This window comes from Eulemur rufifrons, chromosome 2 (genome assembly GCF_041146395.1).
Source record: "Eulemur rufifrons isolate Redbay chromosome 2, OSU_ERuf_1, whole genome shotgun sequence".
NCBI lineage: Eukaryota > Metazoa > Chordata > Mammalia > Primates > Lemuridae > Eulemur > Eulemur rufifrons.
In genome coordinates, this window is record NC_090984.1 from 83299551 (window position 1) to 83316922 (window position 17372).

Consider the following 17372-nt stretch of genomic DNA (forward strand, 5'->3'; position numbering starts at 1 on the left):
TATTACTGCCATAGATTTAGGCAAGAAAATTTAAGTTTTAATCTGGCAGTTCTTAAACACATCAATCAACTTTTTAGCCTATTTTACATAGTATTTAGAAGATGTTAAGAATTAAAAAGAAAAAGAAAAATTTACAAAAAATTTAAGAAAAAAAAGGACAGTAATAGAAATTTACAAAGGAAATATAAATGGCCAATAAACCTAAAAAAATGTTCAACTTCACTAGTAATCAAGAACATGCAAATTAAAACAAGAACTTTTTTGTCTATAGGAAAGCTTTTTTTAAAGATGGCAATTCTCAGTATTGGCAAAGATATCTGAGAAACAAGGAATTCCAAACCCTGCCAGTAAAAGTATAACCTTTCTTGGGGGCAATTCAACAACGTATTTTAAGCCTTAAAAATTTCCATTTCCTTTGACAAATTTCACTTTCAGAAATTTTGCCAAAGGAAAAAATCAGTGATATTCAAAACAGTACAGAAGACGGGCATTATGTCACAAGAGCAAGTAATTATAATTTTAGGTGAAAAGTGGGATATATAGTATGATCCTAATTTTCCTGAAAAAAATATATATTAATAAATACACACATACACACACAGGAAAAAGAGACAGACACATGAAAAGAACACCAAAATGTTAACAGCAATTATCTTGGAATAATTTATAGATTTTTTTTCTATAATAAACATGTACTTTGGGACCACATGTATGGACTTTCTTTAAATAACCAGATATTGTAGACCAATACATAAAACAACTAACCTTTTCTGCTCTTTTGAAGACCACATTGGCATGCTGAGGAATGTTCACTTCCAAAGAATCCCTTTTTCAAAATGGAAATAAATGTTTTTATGTTGCTATCTGAAGAATTATAGTCATCCAGGATGTGAATCTAAAATAATACTATAAATTCTTATACTAAAAAGTGTTTATGAAAAAAAATTACAATTTAGTGAGTCTGAAAAATTTTATACATAAATAAATACAAACCATCTAGCTCCATCTTAATCTACATCTTCATTTAGGCAAGGTTTAAAGTTCTAAATTTTAATCAAGATTATAATTAATGTATAGACTTTAGCTCAGCAACTGGTTCTAACATATTATATATGAATCTATGAGAGATTTGAGTTTATTTATATGATTAAATTATCATATTTTAAAATGTGAAAGTTATTGTTTTGCTAAATATAGTGAATACTGAATGTTTAAGATACCTTAACAAGAGTAGAACTCCTGCTTTTCCCAGAAGACGCCAAGCAACCCATTCTGCAGTTCTTCTATCAGCTTCATATGTAGCTTGTTGGCTAACGATAAAAACCAGTGGTAATCCTAGTTGGAGGTGAACAGTTGAAACTTGTTGAGGATCTTCAGCAACTTCAGTCTTCATTAAAAAAAAACAAAAAAAAACCACACACACAAAATGTCTTCTGTGATTATAATATTCCAACATTTTGATTTAAAATCTCCTAATTCTTATTAATAAAGTCACAAGTAAACAAGTCTATGAAATGAATTCAACATTAACAGAAATGATCTCATAATTTCCTAAGTTTCATGTTCCCCATATATCTACATACCTTAAGCATTATAAAACTAACAGATGTTATGAGGAGTTAAAGATAAAATTATCAGTGTAAGTAATAAGCATATTATAAAGAAACAAACCAAAAAAACAACAACAAATAAAACAGTGTGGTACTAATAGAGATAAATATTTCAAAGGAAATGGAATACATAACTAAGGAATTAACACTTTCATATAAGAACTTAATATATAAATAAATGACACATTACAAAATAATGAGGAACATCTGACTTAAGACAGCAGATTAAATACAAACATCTAATTTCACTCCCTCCAGAAATCCCGGAAAAACTACAACAGTGGAATTTTTAAAAAGAGATAAATGTACATATGTAAAGAAAGGATAAAAGAAAAGGTAGCAAAATTTTAGAAGCTGGAGAAAAGAATAATAACTGATTTAGGATATTCTACATAGCGAAACCCTAAAGCATGAGAGGGAAAACTAAGACACAACTCAATTTTAACTGCAGAATCCTGGCTCAAGAACTGTCAGTGTCTGGTATGTCTGGAAATGGGTGAGAAATATTGGAGGTGAAGTGGCAAGAAGGCTCTAATATAAAGAGGAATAAATCAAAGCTTTTGAGAAGTAGTTAGATCTCTAGTTTCCCCTCTCCGACTTCGTGAGCATAGGCAACTGTCCCTCCCCAACACCAGCAGAAATCTGGGAGGATTTCAGGAACAGCTGAGATTATGGAAACCATGCTAAAATCAGGGGTTTTAAGTACCCAAATGTTGCAATGTCCCCCCAGACCCCTCTCCACTCAGTTCCCAGAATGCTCAAAGCCAGATCTTTATCCTCAAACAGAAGACTGGAAGATCTTGTTCTGGGGGCAACTAGAGTAATCTCCAAAAGCCTAAAGATATTGACATTGGGGTTCGTTAAAAAGCAGCCCAGGCCCAATCACCCTACAGAGCTCTGAGTTAACAAGTCCCATCAATGTTCTCAGAATTTCTAATCAGCTTTTTGGTTTCAAATTCTGAATCATGAATAGATATCCAAGGATTAACAAACACCTAAGGAAAACCTCTAACAGGAAAGACAGAGATCAGAACAAATGGAAAAATAAATAACATGGAGGAAATACAGACTATGCAAGAAGATGAAAAGTTCAGAAACCACCACTGATGAAGATGGAAGGACATTGCATCCATAAAGAATTTAAAAATAGGCCAGGTGCAGTGGCTCACGCCTGTAATCCTAGCACTCTGGGAGGCCAAGGCGGGCGGATTGTTTGAGCTCAGGAGTTCGAGACCAGCCTGAGCAAGAGCCGGACCCCGTCTCTACTAAAAATAAAAAGAAATGATCTGGACAGCTAAAAATATATATATAGAAAAAATTAGCCAGGCATGGTGGCACATGCTTGTAGTCCCAGCTACTCGGGAGGCTGAGGCAGGAGGATTGCTTGAGCCTAGGAGTTTGAGGTTGCTGTGAGCTAGGCAGACACCACGGCACTCTAGCCCAGGCAACAGAGTGAGACTCTATCTCAAAAAAAAAAAAAAAAGAATTTAAAAATAAATTTGAATAAATCTCTCAGAAAGCAGAACAAAGATAGATGGAAGATAGGAAGGAAAAGGTAATAAAATTGAAGGACTAGTTCAAGAGGTCCAATATCCAAGTAATAGGAGTCACAGAAAGAGAGAAGGGAGAAAACAGAAGGAAAGAAATCATCACTGAAATAAACACAAAATTTTCCCACAAATGAAGGACATGAGTTGCCAGATTCAAAGAACCCACTGAATAACCAATATAGTGGATAAAAGCAGATACACAAAAAGATGCGTTCTTGTAAACTTTCTAATCTGAGGATTTTAAAATATATATATCCTAAAAGTTTCCAGACAGAATCGTATATTTACCTATGGTGAACAGAATTCTAAGATAGCCCCCAAGATCCCTGCCCCCTGGTGAACAAATCTTGTATAATCCCCTGAGTGTGGGTAGGACCCATGGGATAGCCAATCCCTTGATTAGGTTACATTACATAAGAGTCTGTTACGGTAAAATTTTCCTGCTGGCTTTGAAGGAGCAAGCTGAAATGTTGTGAGAGGGCCATGTGTCAAGGACGAGATAGCAGCCTGTGGAACCTCTAAGAAGTCATCAAATCTAGGTGCCAACTTCCAAAACCTCTCTATCCCCTTCTAGTTCACGGTACCATCACAATAATCCAGTTATATCAAATTTTGGTCTAAGAAGTGTTTCCTGTAAAAGTGTTTGGCCTTACTTTGTTTTTTAACCTCAAGTATATTCTTCAAGAACAATAAATAACCTCAAATACTGATATGGCAAAATGTTTGAAGTACTAAAATATACAAGTGACCAAACCAGCTGAGATCCCTAACAGCTTTCTAATCCCACAAGGATAAGATCTTAACCACCACACCAAGAATCTCAAGGCCTTTTGAGGCTTTAGTTTCTTTTCTGCACTCCATTCATTTGTTTCATTCTGGTGTGTGAAAGTCCACTAATCTGTGTTTCTCTGCCAAGCCTTTCTAGGCTGACACCAAAGTTTGGATTCTCAGCTTAGCTTTCCAACCTGACACTGATCCATAATTTTGCCTTTCAGATCATTCTTGACTTCAAGCTACTGGTCATTCCTCTCTATTCCAGTGTCTATCCAGGCTTCTGGAACCTCTGCCTGAAGCCTACATCCCAGATCCCTAGTTGTCTAGGGAAAAAACTCAAATAAATAAACTGCTTATGCATTATTCCATAAAAGTGTTGAAACAAAGCCCACTTCAGACTTTGATTGACAATTTAATATTCCCTTTGGGTGAACAGTGGCTAGAGCAGGGTCACCTGCACTGCACAATTCCAGGAAGTATTATTCATATTGTATTTTATAAAATGTATGTTTCAGGGACTATCATTCACATGGAATATAAGTAGTGCCCTTAATTTTTTGCCACGTCAAGCTTTCAAGTAAAGCCACTCTTAATTGAATCCCAAGTCATTATGAAGTCTCCAAAGTATTTCAAAACTAATATTACATAATTCCTAGTAAGTATCATAAAGTGAAATAAGATCAAAGAATCTCCCTCCACATTATGTATCTTAAAAAAAAAAACAAAAAATACAGTTTTAAAACAGCAAAGGAAAATTCATGAGCAGAAACTTCAGGAAAGGGGCACAACTTCAAGCCAGAATGTTGTAGCAAAGAAAACAGAAGATTTAGTAAAGCTTGGTATGATTCCTAGTCCTGCCCCCAACAGCAAAAACAGTAATGGTGAGTAGACAAAATCCTAACAATTCTTAATAATACTCCACTATTTGAAAAGAAGGAAATGAGGCTGGAGAGAAATGGTGAAGAACTAGACAGTGAACTGGCCTCTTTCTCCCCCAACTTTATGCTAAAATGGGAGATCAAAACAAATTCAGAGGTCATTCTTCCCATGGAAATAAGATACATGTCCCCTCCCATGCCAAAGGAAAGGAAAAAGATAAACTTTCTTTAAAAAAAATTACTTGCAGCTAAAATCTAACCAAAGAAAAAGTTAACATGGAGAACTAAGGAATGACGCTGGTAAAATTGTGGCTGGCAAGCTCTGAATCTACTTAATTTTAGAAGCAAAACTTTTAGAAAGTGAAAATTATGATTATAGAACAGAATACAAACATTATAGGCCTTAATAATGTAAAAACACAAAACTAACAAAAATCAGAAGGGCAAGAAGAGCTGAGATGGAAATAAATGTATGAAGTTAATTTTCTCATCTTTCACAGCTAGAAGTCAACACTGTCTAAAATGGAAACATGAAGTTTAACAAAAATAATGATTTTAATTTCTTAATGTTTCTATAACCACTTTAACACTTGAGATAATACTTCCTAAAGAGCCCTCAATTGATAAAGAAACATTTATCCAAAGTTCCATACTCCCTCTATTTTCATATCAGCTTCTTTTTCTTCTATTAAATTCAAATAAGATCAAATATAATATTTCATACTGTAAAGTAGCACATACAACATAACATATCCATTAATCCATTCATCCCTCTATCTGTATGTCCATATGGGTAGGAAGATGACTCGTGTGATGGTCATCTATCAGTTTATTTCTGAGTGATGGGATTGGGTGGCTTCTTAAAATTTTTTCTTTATACTTCGCTGCAATGTTTGGATTATTTATAATACACATGCATTTTTATTTTTTAAAAAAAGACAAACTGAATGAGAAGATCTTACGGAAGGCTTTTCACATACTGGCACAACCTTTCCATCTTTCAGAGAGAAAAGTTTGCTGATCACTATCACCCAGTGAGTCCCTATAAAATTCCTTCAGGCTAATGCTAAGGAAAGTATGGCACCAGAAATCCTATGGTTATAATATTTACTAACTTTTAAAACAGTGATCAAAGCATTTATAAAAGAGGTCTTTTCTTAACCATGATGTAGTCATTGTGATCTGTGAACAGTCACCAAGACCTAGAATTCATTATTACTACCACAAAATATTTTCCATTTACACAATGCTATATTTCAGTTTCAATGTAATAATGTATCAAGGCAATACAATGTCACTCTATCTTCTATTCTACCTTTAATAACGAACTACTCCCAAATCGCTAAAAATGGAAGAAGTATGCCCAAAGAAAAGGGAAAAAGATATAATTCATCTAAATAAAACACATATCTGTGAATCAAAACTTAAGTTTTCATGTATGTATGAATTATCTGCTATATTAAAATAAGACACATACCAACAGAGGTGCTTTCATTATCTTAATAAATAGGTGAATGTTCAGGGTAGTCAATGGTTGTTCCATCAGAGTTCTTCTACATTGCTGGGTCAAGTCCAAGACTAGTTTACAATGAAAAAAGTAGAGATGTGCATATTCTATATCCTCAGAGCTGCAAATTAAAAATTAATGAACTCAGTGAAGTTCAATGTGTGATCCTTCTACCATCCAAAAAGACATAACAAATCTCTTTGTCTTAAGTCTCATGCTTTTGAAGTATTGTTTTAGAAAAAGCCTAAAAGAGTATAAGATTAAAATAAAAAAGAGTATAAGTCCAAATAAAATATGGACTTGGACAAAAAAGGGGATATAAGATATTAAAGAAAATTAACATTAATATTTGAATGAGCCAAATGAGCGGTACAAGCAATTTTATTCCTGAACTCTTTCATATGGTAGCTTCTAAATTAGGTTATAGGCAGGCCTATATAATTTGTTTTTCAATAAAATGCTGTCACCTTGTGGACAATGAGATTATCTTCAAATACAGTTGTTTTTCTAGAGCTATGATAAATGAAGCTTTGTAACATAAATCTTCTTTGTGTTTAATTTAAACCTAAAGCTGTTTTGAATAAACTTCAGCCAAAACAGGCCTTAAAATAGAAACCATGTGACTGTAGGAGTTTGTGAGTTGGTATATGAAATATTATAAAACTTAGCAAATATGGCTTATATTTGGCATTTCCTTCAGTATGAGAATACAGAGATAAACTTATAGTGGGGATAAGGTTTGCCAAAATTAAAATAGCATTTTAAAAATCTCCATATGGCATTAGTAGAGTTCGGCAAAATACTACAAAATTTTATTTTTAAAATGTTATTTTAATTCTTGAGACATGCTTAAACTAAGTGTCCAAGGTTCACTGATTTCAAATTTAATTACAAAGTAATTTTTAATAGATTAAATGATTAAAAAAATTAATCACTCAAAGATTTACTTAATGCCTACTATGTGTTAGGCCCTGTGATAAACACAAGAGATAAAGATGAATAAGACAATTTGATCCTTAAAGGAAATATATGTAAATATATTTCTCCTTAAAGGAGATATACTTAGTAAAACAATTAAAATGTAGTTCATATGTGCTATAACATACAAAATGCTGTGAGGAACAAAGATATTTCATTCTGCCTCAAGTTGAAAAGGAAGGAAGGAAAAGGAAAGAAAGATCATCACAGAGCTCAAAAAACAGAAAGAGAAAGAATGACTTCTCCAAGAAGATAGGACAAATGGGCATTTCAAACAAAAGCTAGGGTACAATGAAAGTATATAACTTTTAGAGGGGAATCCTGAATAGTCACTACTGCTGAGAGGAAAGTGTTGAGTGCAAGAGATCCTAGTTTAAGTTGGACTTCCTATCATAACCTCTAAAATAACAAAGTAATGTTGGAAAGTTATTTAATCAGAGATCATTTGCTTGCAGATAACAGAAACCAAAAATGGAGAAATTTATTGCAAGTTTAGAAGGCTACCTCACACATTATAAGGAAAATTCAAATAACAGGATCAGAGAAAGGGCAGAGAATAAATGTAGAGACCTGAAGAGTAAGTGTTCATGGACCTTCATTTTGCCATTAACACTTTTCAGCTCCCAACTCACTCTGTGAAGATACCTCTGTGCTTTAATTCTAACTGGGCAAGACATTCCTATGAACAAGACAGCTACCATGATGTATAATCCAGTTTCTCCATGTCCAATTCTAAGTTCCCAGAAGAGAGGATCTTACTAATACTTGCTCAGGTAAGCCAATGGATTGGCTGGCCCTAGGTCAGAGGCCCACCTCTTATTGAATTGACTGTGTGATGTATGGGGCAGGGATAATACCCTTCTTGGCCTATACACAGATTCTTTAAGAAGAGAATATGGGGAGGTAGCAGAAAGTACTGGTGTCTCTATGACATGCTACCCTCTTTTATTACCTATCATATATACCCTTATTAACTGACAAAGAATTTCAGACAAACTCAGGCCCAACATGATAGCAATTAATATACTAGTCTTATCTGATACTATAACCCCAGAAACTAGAATAGTGCCTAGCACATAGAAGGCATTCAATAAATATTTGCTGAATGAAAGAATTAACAAATGAAAGAAAGAATTCATTCACCTCACCCTTCAATAAAGAGAGACTAAGGGAAAAAGGAATGCTGGTTAATGTCACACACAACAACAAAAACGTAACTTCTCTTTGTATGAACTTTTTTCTCTGCCTACCTCCCTCCCCTCAAAAATCATTTCACCTTATCAGTTTTCTATGCACTAGCCTCTAAATTTATAGAGTAGTAAAATTTCTGGGCTTTAAACAGTTTTGTTAGCATATTAAACAGTTGCTGTTTTCTGAAAGATCAGCAGAAGGGCTTGGTAAAGACACTCAACGTCATTAAAAGTTCATGAAATCACCATTTTGCCTTGCTTTGGATTAATTTTCCCAAACAGCATTTTGAAACCAAACTTGGTGTTTAAAATGTATTGGTTATTCCTTGTGTCCTTAAGTGCTAAAAAAAAAAAAGAAAGAAAGAAAGAAAGAAGGAAAAGAAAAACTTTAACTCTAGCTTGCCCAGCCAAAAACAGTGAAAAGTAGGCTTCTACCTAGAATTGTAAGCTAGAAACTAGACAAGAAAAATAAACATTCCATTAAAAAACTGTACTTAAATACATTTAAGATCACTATGACAAAACAAGAGAATTCTCGTGAAGAATTTCTGGAGCTTCATGATGAAAGCTGCTATTTTACCCCCATCCGATCACTGCAGGAGATCTATTCGTAAGATACCCCACTTGGCTCAGGATCACATCTTGTGGCTTATCCATATTACCTTCGTTCACCTTAATCTAATATCACTTCTGTATATTTCAGACTCTAGTACAGCAGATGAGAGCAATGAAGGGGATTTCAGGTTTCATTTATGTATTCACATCTGCTTATGATTTCTTCAGACAAACCCATGCTATGAGAGTATGGTGGGAATGTTGACTAAGTAATGTGAAATAAGTAAACAACAAAAAACTTTAAATTGTTAACATATGCCTCTTATACATACCCAATACTTTCCAAAAGGGCAATTTCTGTGGTTAAGACAAATTGGTATATGGTCCCATACACAAAAGCAGCTTCCATGACTGCTCTGTGCTCTGAAGAAGAGATAAGGGAGTTGGGAGACAGGAAGAGTTAGTTTGTGTGATTCTATGTCAATTTCTTTTCTGAATATGATCCTACACACTTTTATATTCTATTGTATTTAAAGAAAAATCCTTTGCAGCAATCCCAGTTGGGGATTTAACTGCCTTTTAATGCAGGCAGTTAAAGAAGCTATAAAAAGTCTACTCTATTCAAGGTAAGGGAAGAATTAAGAGGGAATAGAAAATGAGTTGTACTTTAGAATATGTGACAAATTTGTGTTCGTTTCTTTCTAGCAGTAGGGAAGAGAACATGAATTCACCTTTCATACATTATTTTTATATGTGTGCCTATGTATATTGTTTCTGGGTTATTTTTTAACCAAACTTATACATATTAAAGAAATAATTCTACAAGACGTATTAAGGCATATTAAGAAAAACAGCCATTCACCCACCTTCTACCCCATTTCCAATTCCCAAGGGACAACCACTTTCAACTCTTTCACTATTTCTTTTGGTATTTACCTCTGACTCTCTAAATGACATTCTTATACTCTTATTTTCTGATAAGAGAGATACATATATATGTATATAAAGTTTCAGTATTATCTATTGAGTTCCCACTATGGAAGATGGTAAATTAGCTTTCTTTGCTGAAACCCAGCTCCACAAATGTACATACCTCTCATCCCCACAACTCTCCCAATATAGTTCTAATTTTATTAGATCAATACTCAGTATTTATATTCTTATAACTCAGTAAATACTATTTACAGATGAGCCATACAGTACAGAATGACCACTTTTCCTTTTTTAAACAACCTCTTCACTGCAGTTATAACTATCTTTTTAAATTTTTGTTTTGATTTTTTTTTCTAATTTTTTCCTAAACTCTTCCACAATTATCCAACCCTCTCAATACTTCAAATATTATCAGGTATGCTATCAATTCTACCTTAGAGATGTTCCTGCAGAGCCTTCTGATTTGCTCTAATATGTACTATTGCTACTTGGCCTGCTGCATGAATGCCATCCTGGGAATTCTCTTATTCTCTGTCTTAGGCTGGGTCCTTTTCACTATTACTTATATCTTCTTTACTGCTCCCTTGCTCCCATTCTCTAGCACCTTCCTGTGAGAGGATATATGGAATACACACTTTTTGCAATCTTACATGTCTGAAAGTGTCTTAATTCTACTTTCATAATTAACCATACTTGACTGGGTATAGAATTTGAGGTCAAAGTCACTTCCCCAGAGAATTCTGAAAACACTGCTCCATTTATTTTCATGTCCATCACTGCAATTTAGAAGTTCAATGCCATTCTGATTCTTGATCCTTGCATTCCAAACTTCCCCCCCCACCCCCCGGAAGATTTTAGAATAGTCTTTTTTTCTAGTATTCTAAAATTTCAAAATGAGATGCCTTGGTGTGGCTCTATAGTCACCCACTATACTGGGACTCAATGGGCCTTTTCAATATAGAAGCTCCAATCCTTTGGTTCTAAGAAATTTTCTTGAACTATTTCTTTGATGATTCCCTATTTATTTTATTATCCATTTTCTCTTCATTGTTATTTCCAGAAAATTATCTTCCTCTCCCCCACTTAATCTCCCAGCACTTGAATCCCATATCATATTATTCTACTCACCACCCCACCATGTTACAGTCATCTACCACCCCAGCCAGGATCACTCCTCCTCATTCCATGAAGAATTTAGCTTCTGTTACACTGTTACTCTCTCCAGTACTACTCTCGCCATAACCCTTGGTAATTTCATTATCCACATAGATGATCCTTTCAAAAATCCTAGCCTCCTAGTCCTTGGCCTTCTCTACTCCAGTGATCACTTTTCAACCCTACCACTCAATCCAGGCCTTGTAATTACCAATACTGCCAACCCCTCCATAATCTCCATGTCTAGCTTCTCCCCACACACAAACACACATCTCCAAGTCACTCTGTCTAGCACACAACTCTAAAACATCAAGACCTACAATCCATAGATCCAACTACTTATCATTGTCCTTCACCCTACTCTGGTCCTCTTTTCCATCCTAATTAAGCTTAAATTCCATGGTCTATCTTTGTAATCATTCCCTTGCCTATTAGGCTAAAATACAATCCAGGCCAAGTCCAACACTCTTCCTATTCTGTACTTACACTCACAAAAGCCAATATAGCTGGAGAGGGGGGAAAAGAAAATAAAAACATGCTAATGATCTCACTTTAAATGACTAACATTAAATATTATTGCTGCCTAACAACTATTCTTTATTTCCAGACCTCCTAAACAACTATGTCATCTCTTCCTTTCTCTTCTCAAACTAGCTGATGATTTTATTTCTATTTCACTGAGAAAACAGAACCAATTTGAAAAACAAACCAAAAACACTTCCACAAGCCCCAACAGCGTATCTATCTAGCCACTTACTTGCATGGATGCCCATATTCTTTCTTGTCCCGCCTATCACTACAGATGAACCTTCTATACTCCCACCAAGAGCCTCTCCCCTTGCTCACTAGATTCCATGCCCTCGTGCCTACTCAAAGGCCTTGCTCCAGAAATGCTCCTTTCTTTTTCCTTCGATGCATTTCTCCCTTTCTAATGGGTCTTTCTCAACATACAAATATGCTCCTTAAAAAATTCTTGTCTTAGCCCCACATACTTTTCCAACTTTTCCAGCCACTGCCCCATTTTTCTCCTTCTCTTAATAGCAAAACTTCTCTAACAAGTCTCTCTATTCAGTCTCCAGTTGCTCTCTACCTATTCCCCCTTTTACCCCTCCTATCAAGTATTTACCCCTAATACTCTATATAATATAAACTGTGCTTGTCAAGAGGTCACCAGTAACTTCCATATTTCTATACATAATGGCCAATTGGCAGTTCTTATTTTAATTAACTTTTCAGCATCATTTAACACAATTGTTCCTACTCACTTCCTTAAAATCCTATCTTTACTTTGCTTACAAGGTACTACTACCAAAGAGACCATCCCTTCTGTCTCCTTTACTCGTTCTTCCTTACTCACTGATGGGTTTAGTCTTCCCTTTTCCACCTACCCTTACTCTCTTAGTGATCTTCTATGGTCTCACAGCTTAATTTCTGAAATTTACATCTCTAATCTGTATCCTCAAAATAAAAGGCAGTCTAATAAAATCCAACTATTTTGTTGATATCTCTTTTTGGATGTCTAATGGGTATTTACAAGTATGATGTCAAAAAGTGGATTACAGAACCTCCTTTCCAAACTATCTATTCCCTATCTTCTCCACCTAAGTTATTACCAATTTCACCTTTTGAGTGGCTCAGGCCCAAACCCAAAGCCACCCTTGTCTAATATTACTCAGTCCATATTTAACATGTCAGCAAATTCAGTTACCCCATCTTCTGCTAAAATTCAAATTTATTACCACCTCCACTGCTAATACCCTGATCCAAGTCACCCACCATCATTTCTTGCCTGCATTTCTGCAATAACTTCCTAATTTTCTCCCTACTCTGCCCTTACTCCTTCCAATCTAGTAACATTTATCAAATACCAGAAACTACTATATCAGGTACCATAAGCACTATAAGGAAATCAAAAGAGAAATAGCTACCACTTTCAGAGCAACTACTATATTCGAGGAACCATTTTAATTATTCAAATGCATTTGATTCTCACAATAACACTAGGAAGTAGGCACAGTTATTTTCCCCATCTTAGTGACTAGGAAACTGAGGTTAAGTAGCTTGTCCAGGGGCACACAAGTAATTGGTAAGGCATTGAGTCTAACCAGCAGTCTGGCTCCAGAGTTCTTGTTCAACCACCATGTTGTGCTGCCTATTTAAAGAAAAATAACACAGTAGCAAAGATGTTTTAAATTTATTTTAGATATTAAGACTGTCATCAGAAAATATACTATTTTAGGTACTTCAATACACATGAGTTCAGAGGCACAGCAAATATTAAAGGGAAAGAGAATAAATACCTGGTATTCCAATGGCTCTTACATATGAGAATACAATATTTTCCTTTCCTTTCAGAGCATTTTCTATGTTCTGCAGGTCTTCCAGGGTGGTAATATATTTTACTTCATTAAAAAGAAGAGCACTGAAATAAACACAGATATAATTAGTAGAAAAATCATATATGGAATTAGTTACATAATATATACTTTGTTAAGGAACCTAATCAAAAAGGAATTTATCTCCTTTCACCAAATCATTAGTAAGAACCTAAGCATTTTAATAATACTGAATTAAAATTACTCTCCAGATCATTAGTCTGTCCCTGGGAACATCAACCAGGGACAGTTGTGAGAAATAGTACTCACTCTCTATCACAATGACCACAACAGATTTGAGCTATATTCACTAACATCCTAGTCTGGCCAAATAATCCCAAACAGATCTCTCTGCCTTGAATGCTTTGAGCCCTTCAGACATCTAAACAGCAGGCTTCCTTCCATGACCTAAAAGGACCTACGTGACCTAGACCGTGTCTACCGCTCTAACCTCATTTTGCTCTACCATTCCTCACATCTGTGACATTCTAGGCACACCTCAGGGCCTCTGAACACAGTTTTCTTTGCTGGAAGCTATTCCCTTTGCTCCATTTCATACATCTGGTCTCAGTTTAACATCATCACCTCAGAGAAGCCTTCCCTGTTGGTCCTGTGTAAGTAAGCCTGTAGCGTTTTTCTCTCATTTCACTACTTGATTCCTTCATAGTACTTATGACAATTTACATTTATATATTTACTTGTTTATCCCTGCCTCTTATTAAACTATTATCCCCTTGAGGCAATATTTAGGCCAGATTGATAAAATACCTCGGGTATTTTTAAAAATATCTAGCACATAATGAATAAAATACATTGGGTATTTTATTAATCAATAAATATTTGTTAAATGAATGAAAGAAAAAGTAGGGCAGGAATTATTTGCGCCCATCCTTCATTTGAAGAAATGGAAGTTCAAAACACTGAAATTTACTCAAAAACACACTTATTGAATCAAGGAGCCAGGGACAGAACACAAAACAGCTGTTCTCACTCCTAATCCAGTGATCTTTCCACTTGACCGTAATTCTTCCAAATCATTTTGTCAATGTATAAATCAGACCAACTGATCATATTTCTTCATCCAAAATTATCCCATTTTTAATTGTCTACTTCCATATAAATTCTCTATCCCTAAGAACTCATTCCACTTAATCCTCACATGCATATGTGTGTGCGTAATTTTGTTAGGCCAAACATACAGAATCTCTGAAAGCTGTTCCAGGTCCACATACATAAATAAGCAAAGGTTCATTCAAATACCTCCAATAAATTAGTCAAATATAGTTTCCGCTTACAGAAAACATAGCACTTTCCTCTAATGTAGCTGTTCTCAAACTTTTAGGTCTCAGGAAAATTTTATACCCTTAAAAATTACTGAAGCCCTCAAATAGCTTTTGTTTATGTAGTTTATGTCTATCAATAGTTGCCAAAATAGAAATATAGGAATTTTAAAAATTTATTGTTTTAAAAATAACAATAAACATCATCACATGCTAAGAAACATTTTGTATTTAAAAAATAACTAAATTTTCCAAAACAAAAGGAAATTTAGTGAGAAGACTGGCATTATTTTGCATTTTTGCAAATCTCTTTAATATTAGACAAAATAGAAAACAACTAGATTCTCATATATGCTCCTGTATTCAATCTGTTGTCACATCACACATCATGTAGCCTCTGAAAACCCCAGTGAAGAGAATGAAAGTGATAAAGGCAAATAATGTCTTAGTATTATTATAAAAAATATTTTCACTTAGTGGGCACCCTGAAAGCACTGCCCTAAGTTACCCTGGCCTAAATATTTACCCATTTATTACAGATTAATTCTACTTTTTGAAAAAAAAAAACATAAAACTTGATCTTCTATTAATCCCCAGGGATCTTGTTTTATTTTTAAAAGAAATATTTACTGAGCAGTATTCATTATGTGCTAGATATTTTTAACGTTTTCATTTAAATTCTCAACAATATTTTTCAGATATTGTTTATTCTACACACACACATACACACACACACACACACACACACACACGTCTGAGGGACTAAGTAACCTGCCCAAGATCATACTGCTAATCACTGGTGGAGCCAAGATTCAATTCCAGTTCTTCTGACACTAAAAATTTATCAGTTTTTTGGCTGCCCAGCTCTGAACTCCTCTCTTTTGCTCTGAGAATTCCCAGTTTCCTAAGTCTTCATGGTGGGCAGAGCCCAAGTCCCCTCACAAAAGCTGATATCATAAGCTTGCATTTCCAGGCCCTCTGCTGCAAGGCATGACTATATGACACAGAATCAACTTGCCTGAGATTCTGAACCAGGAGCAAATGATATAGAGAATAAGGGACAGTAGAGAATTATTTCAAGGAATAGCAGTAAGTTAGTGTTAAAGGTAACAGTGACAACAGTGTTAATAACAGTCCCAGTGCAAGTGATGCAAACTGTAGCATCCAATGCTGAGCAATAATGCAGCTGTCCTCCTCAGATTCATTCTGTGTCCGGATTTCGACTAATTCACAGCTGTATAACCTTTGAGTCCAGTTCTCCAGCCCTTATAGCAAGACTGAAATTTTCTATATCCACTCCAAATCCTTCTCTGCTTAAGCCAGTCAGAACCAAAGTCTAGGGTTTATAACTAAGAATCCTCAGCAATGCACTCTGTGTTGTTTAATTTTCATGGCAACCATCTGAAATTGGTACTATCATTAACCTCATTTTAAAGATAAGGTCATAGGGCTTAAAGAGGTTACCTTGTCTAATGTCCCAAAGCTCATTAAGTGGCATCCATGAGATAATAATAACCAAAACTAATGACATTCATAATCTAATGATCTCTATGATTTTTCCCAATGGCTTCCTAACTTCAATATATTCTTTAATGTTAATTTCCACAATATGAGGATCCATTCCACAGCCTGTACTCCTTCACTCCAGTCCCCAAAAGGAGAAATACTGACAGAAATGAGTTAAAGGAGAAGTCTCTCTCAGGATTTTCTTGTTCTAATGATGGGGTAAAACAGCCTAGGGCTGCTCTGATTGAGGAGTTCTTCCTGCCCCAGAAAGGCTTTCTTTTTTTTTGGCATGCTTTTCCTGAAACTCTGTCTAACCATTAGGGAGAAAAGATATATGGCGAAGAATTGAGTGGGTGCCAAAAAGAAAAGGAACAAAGTAGGGTCTACCTGACCCTACTTTTAGAGTAGTAAGCCACCCAGTCTTTTTTCAGAAAAAGACCATCTTTATATTATATTTTGGCCATCATCAAATTTTTAAAAACTCAATGAAAACAAAATGTAATCTACTAATTTACCATACCAAAATCCCCAGGAAAAATAGAAGAGAGACAAATGACTTTTATCTAATTACTGTATATTATGACAAGGCAGCTTCATATGTAAAAAGAAATATCCCAAAGTCTTTTATTAAACATTTTCTAAATTAATATGGATTTAAAAATAACAGGTAGGAGCCAGCTCTGAAATGTGAGTTGAGAGTACAATAATAAAGTTAACAAACTTAGTCTTTTTGTCATACATTGTATATTCTCCCACTAGCTTAGTTCTTATAAAATTCTTATCACCATAAACAATCTTATAGGCTTATTACTTAAGAGGATTTATGCTCCTCCCATTTTTAACAACCAAAAAGTGAAGCTTCCAAATTCATCCAGTATTTAAGTGCCTAATATATGTCATGCACCATGTATGCACTGGTAGAAGCACTTATATATAAAAGGCCACGGTTTGGAGATATAACCACAAATACCAATTAACAGGGCTGTGAGGAATTCAAACCCAAGACAAGAAATTTTTTATTAAAATTTCCTAGTAAAAAGTATATCACTATCCAACAGGAACCGACTTGACAATATTGTGT

General features: G+C 34.8%; 1 protein-coding gene across 1 annotated transcript in view; it reads right to left on the reverse strand.

The window, feature by feature from the left end:
* The window catches only part of TXNDC16 (thioredoxin domain containing 16), a 70880-nt gene that overhangs the window by 39935 nt on the left and 13573 nt on the right, over nt 1–17372 (reverse strand). Inside the window, exons 6-10 of the mRNA XM_069464896.1 lie at nt 13431–13552; nt 9375–9465; nt 6290–6440; nt 1221–1387; nt 766–826 (exon numbers count right to left, since the gene is read on the reverse strand). Coding sequence (XP_069320997.1) covers nt 766–826; nt 1221–1387; nt 6290–6440; nt 9375–9465; nt 13431–13552 — 592 coding nt within the window. The remainder of the gene's footprint in view (nt 1–765; nt 827–1220; nt 1388–6289; nt 6441–9374; nt 9466–13430; nt 13553–17372) is intronic.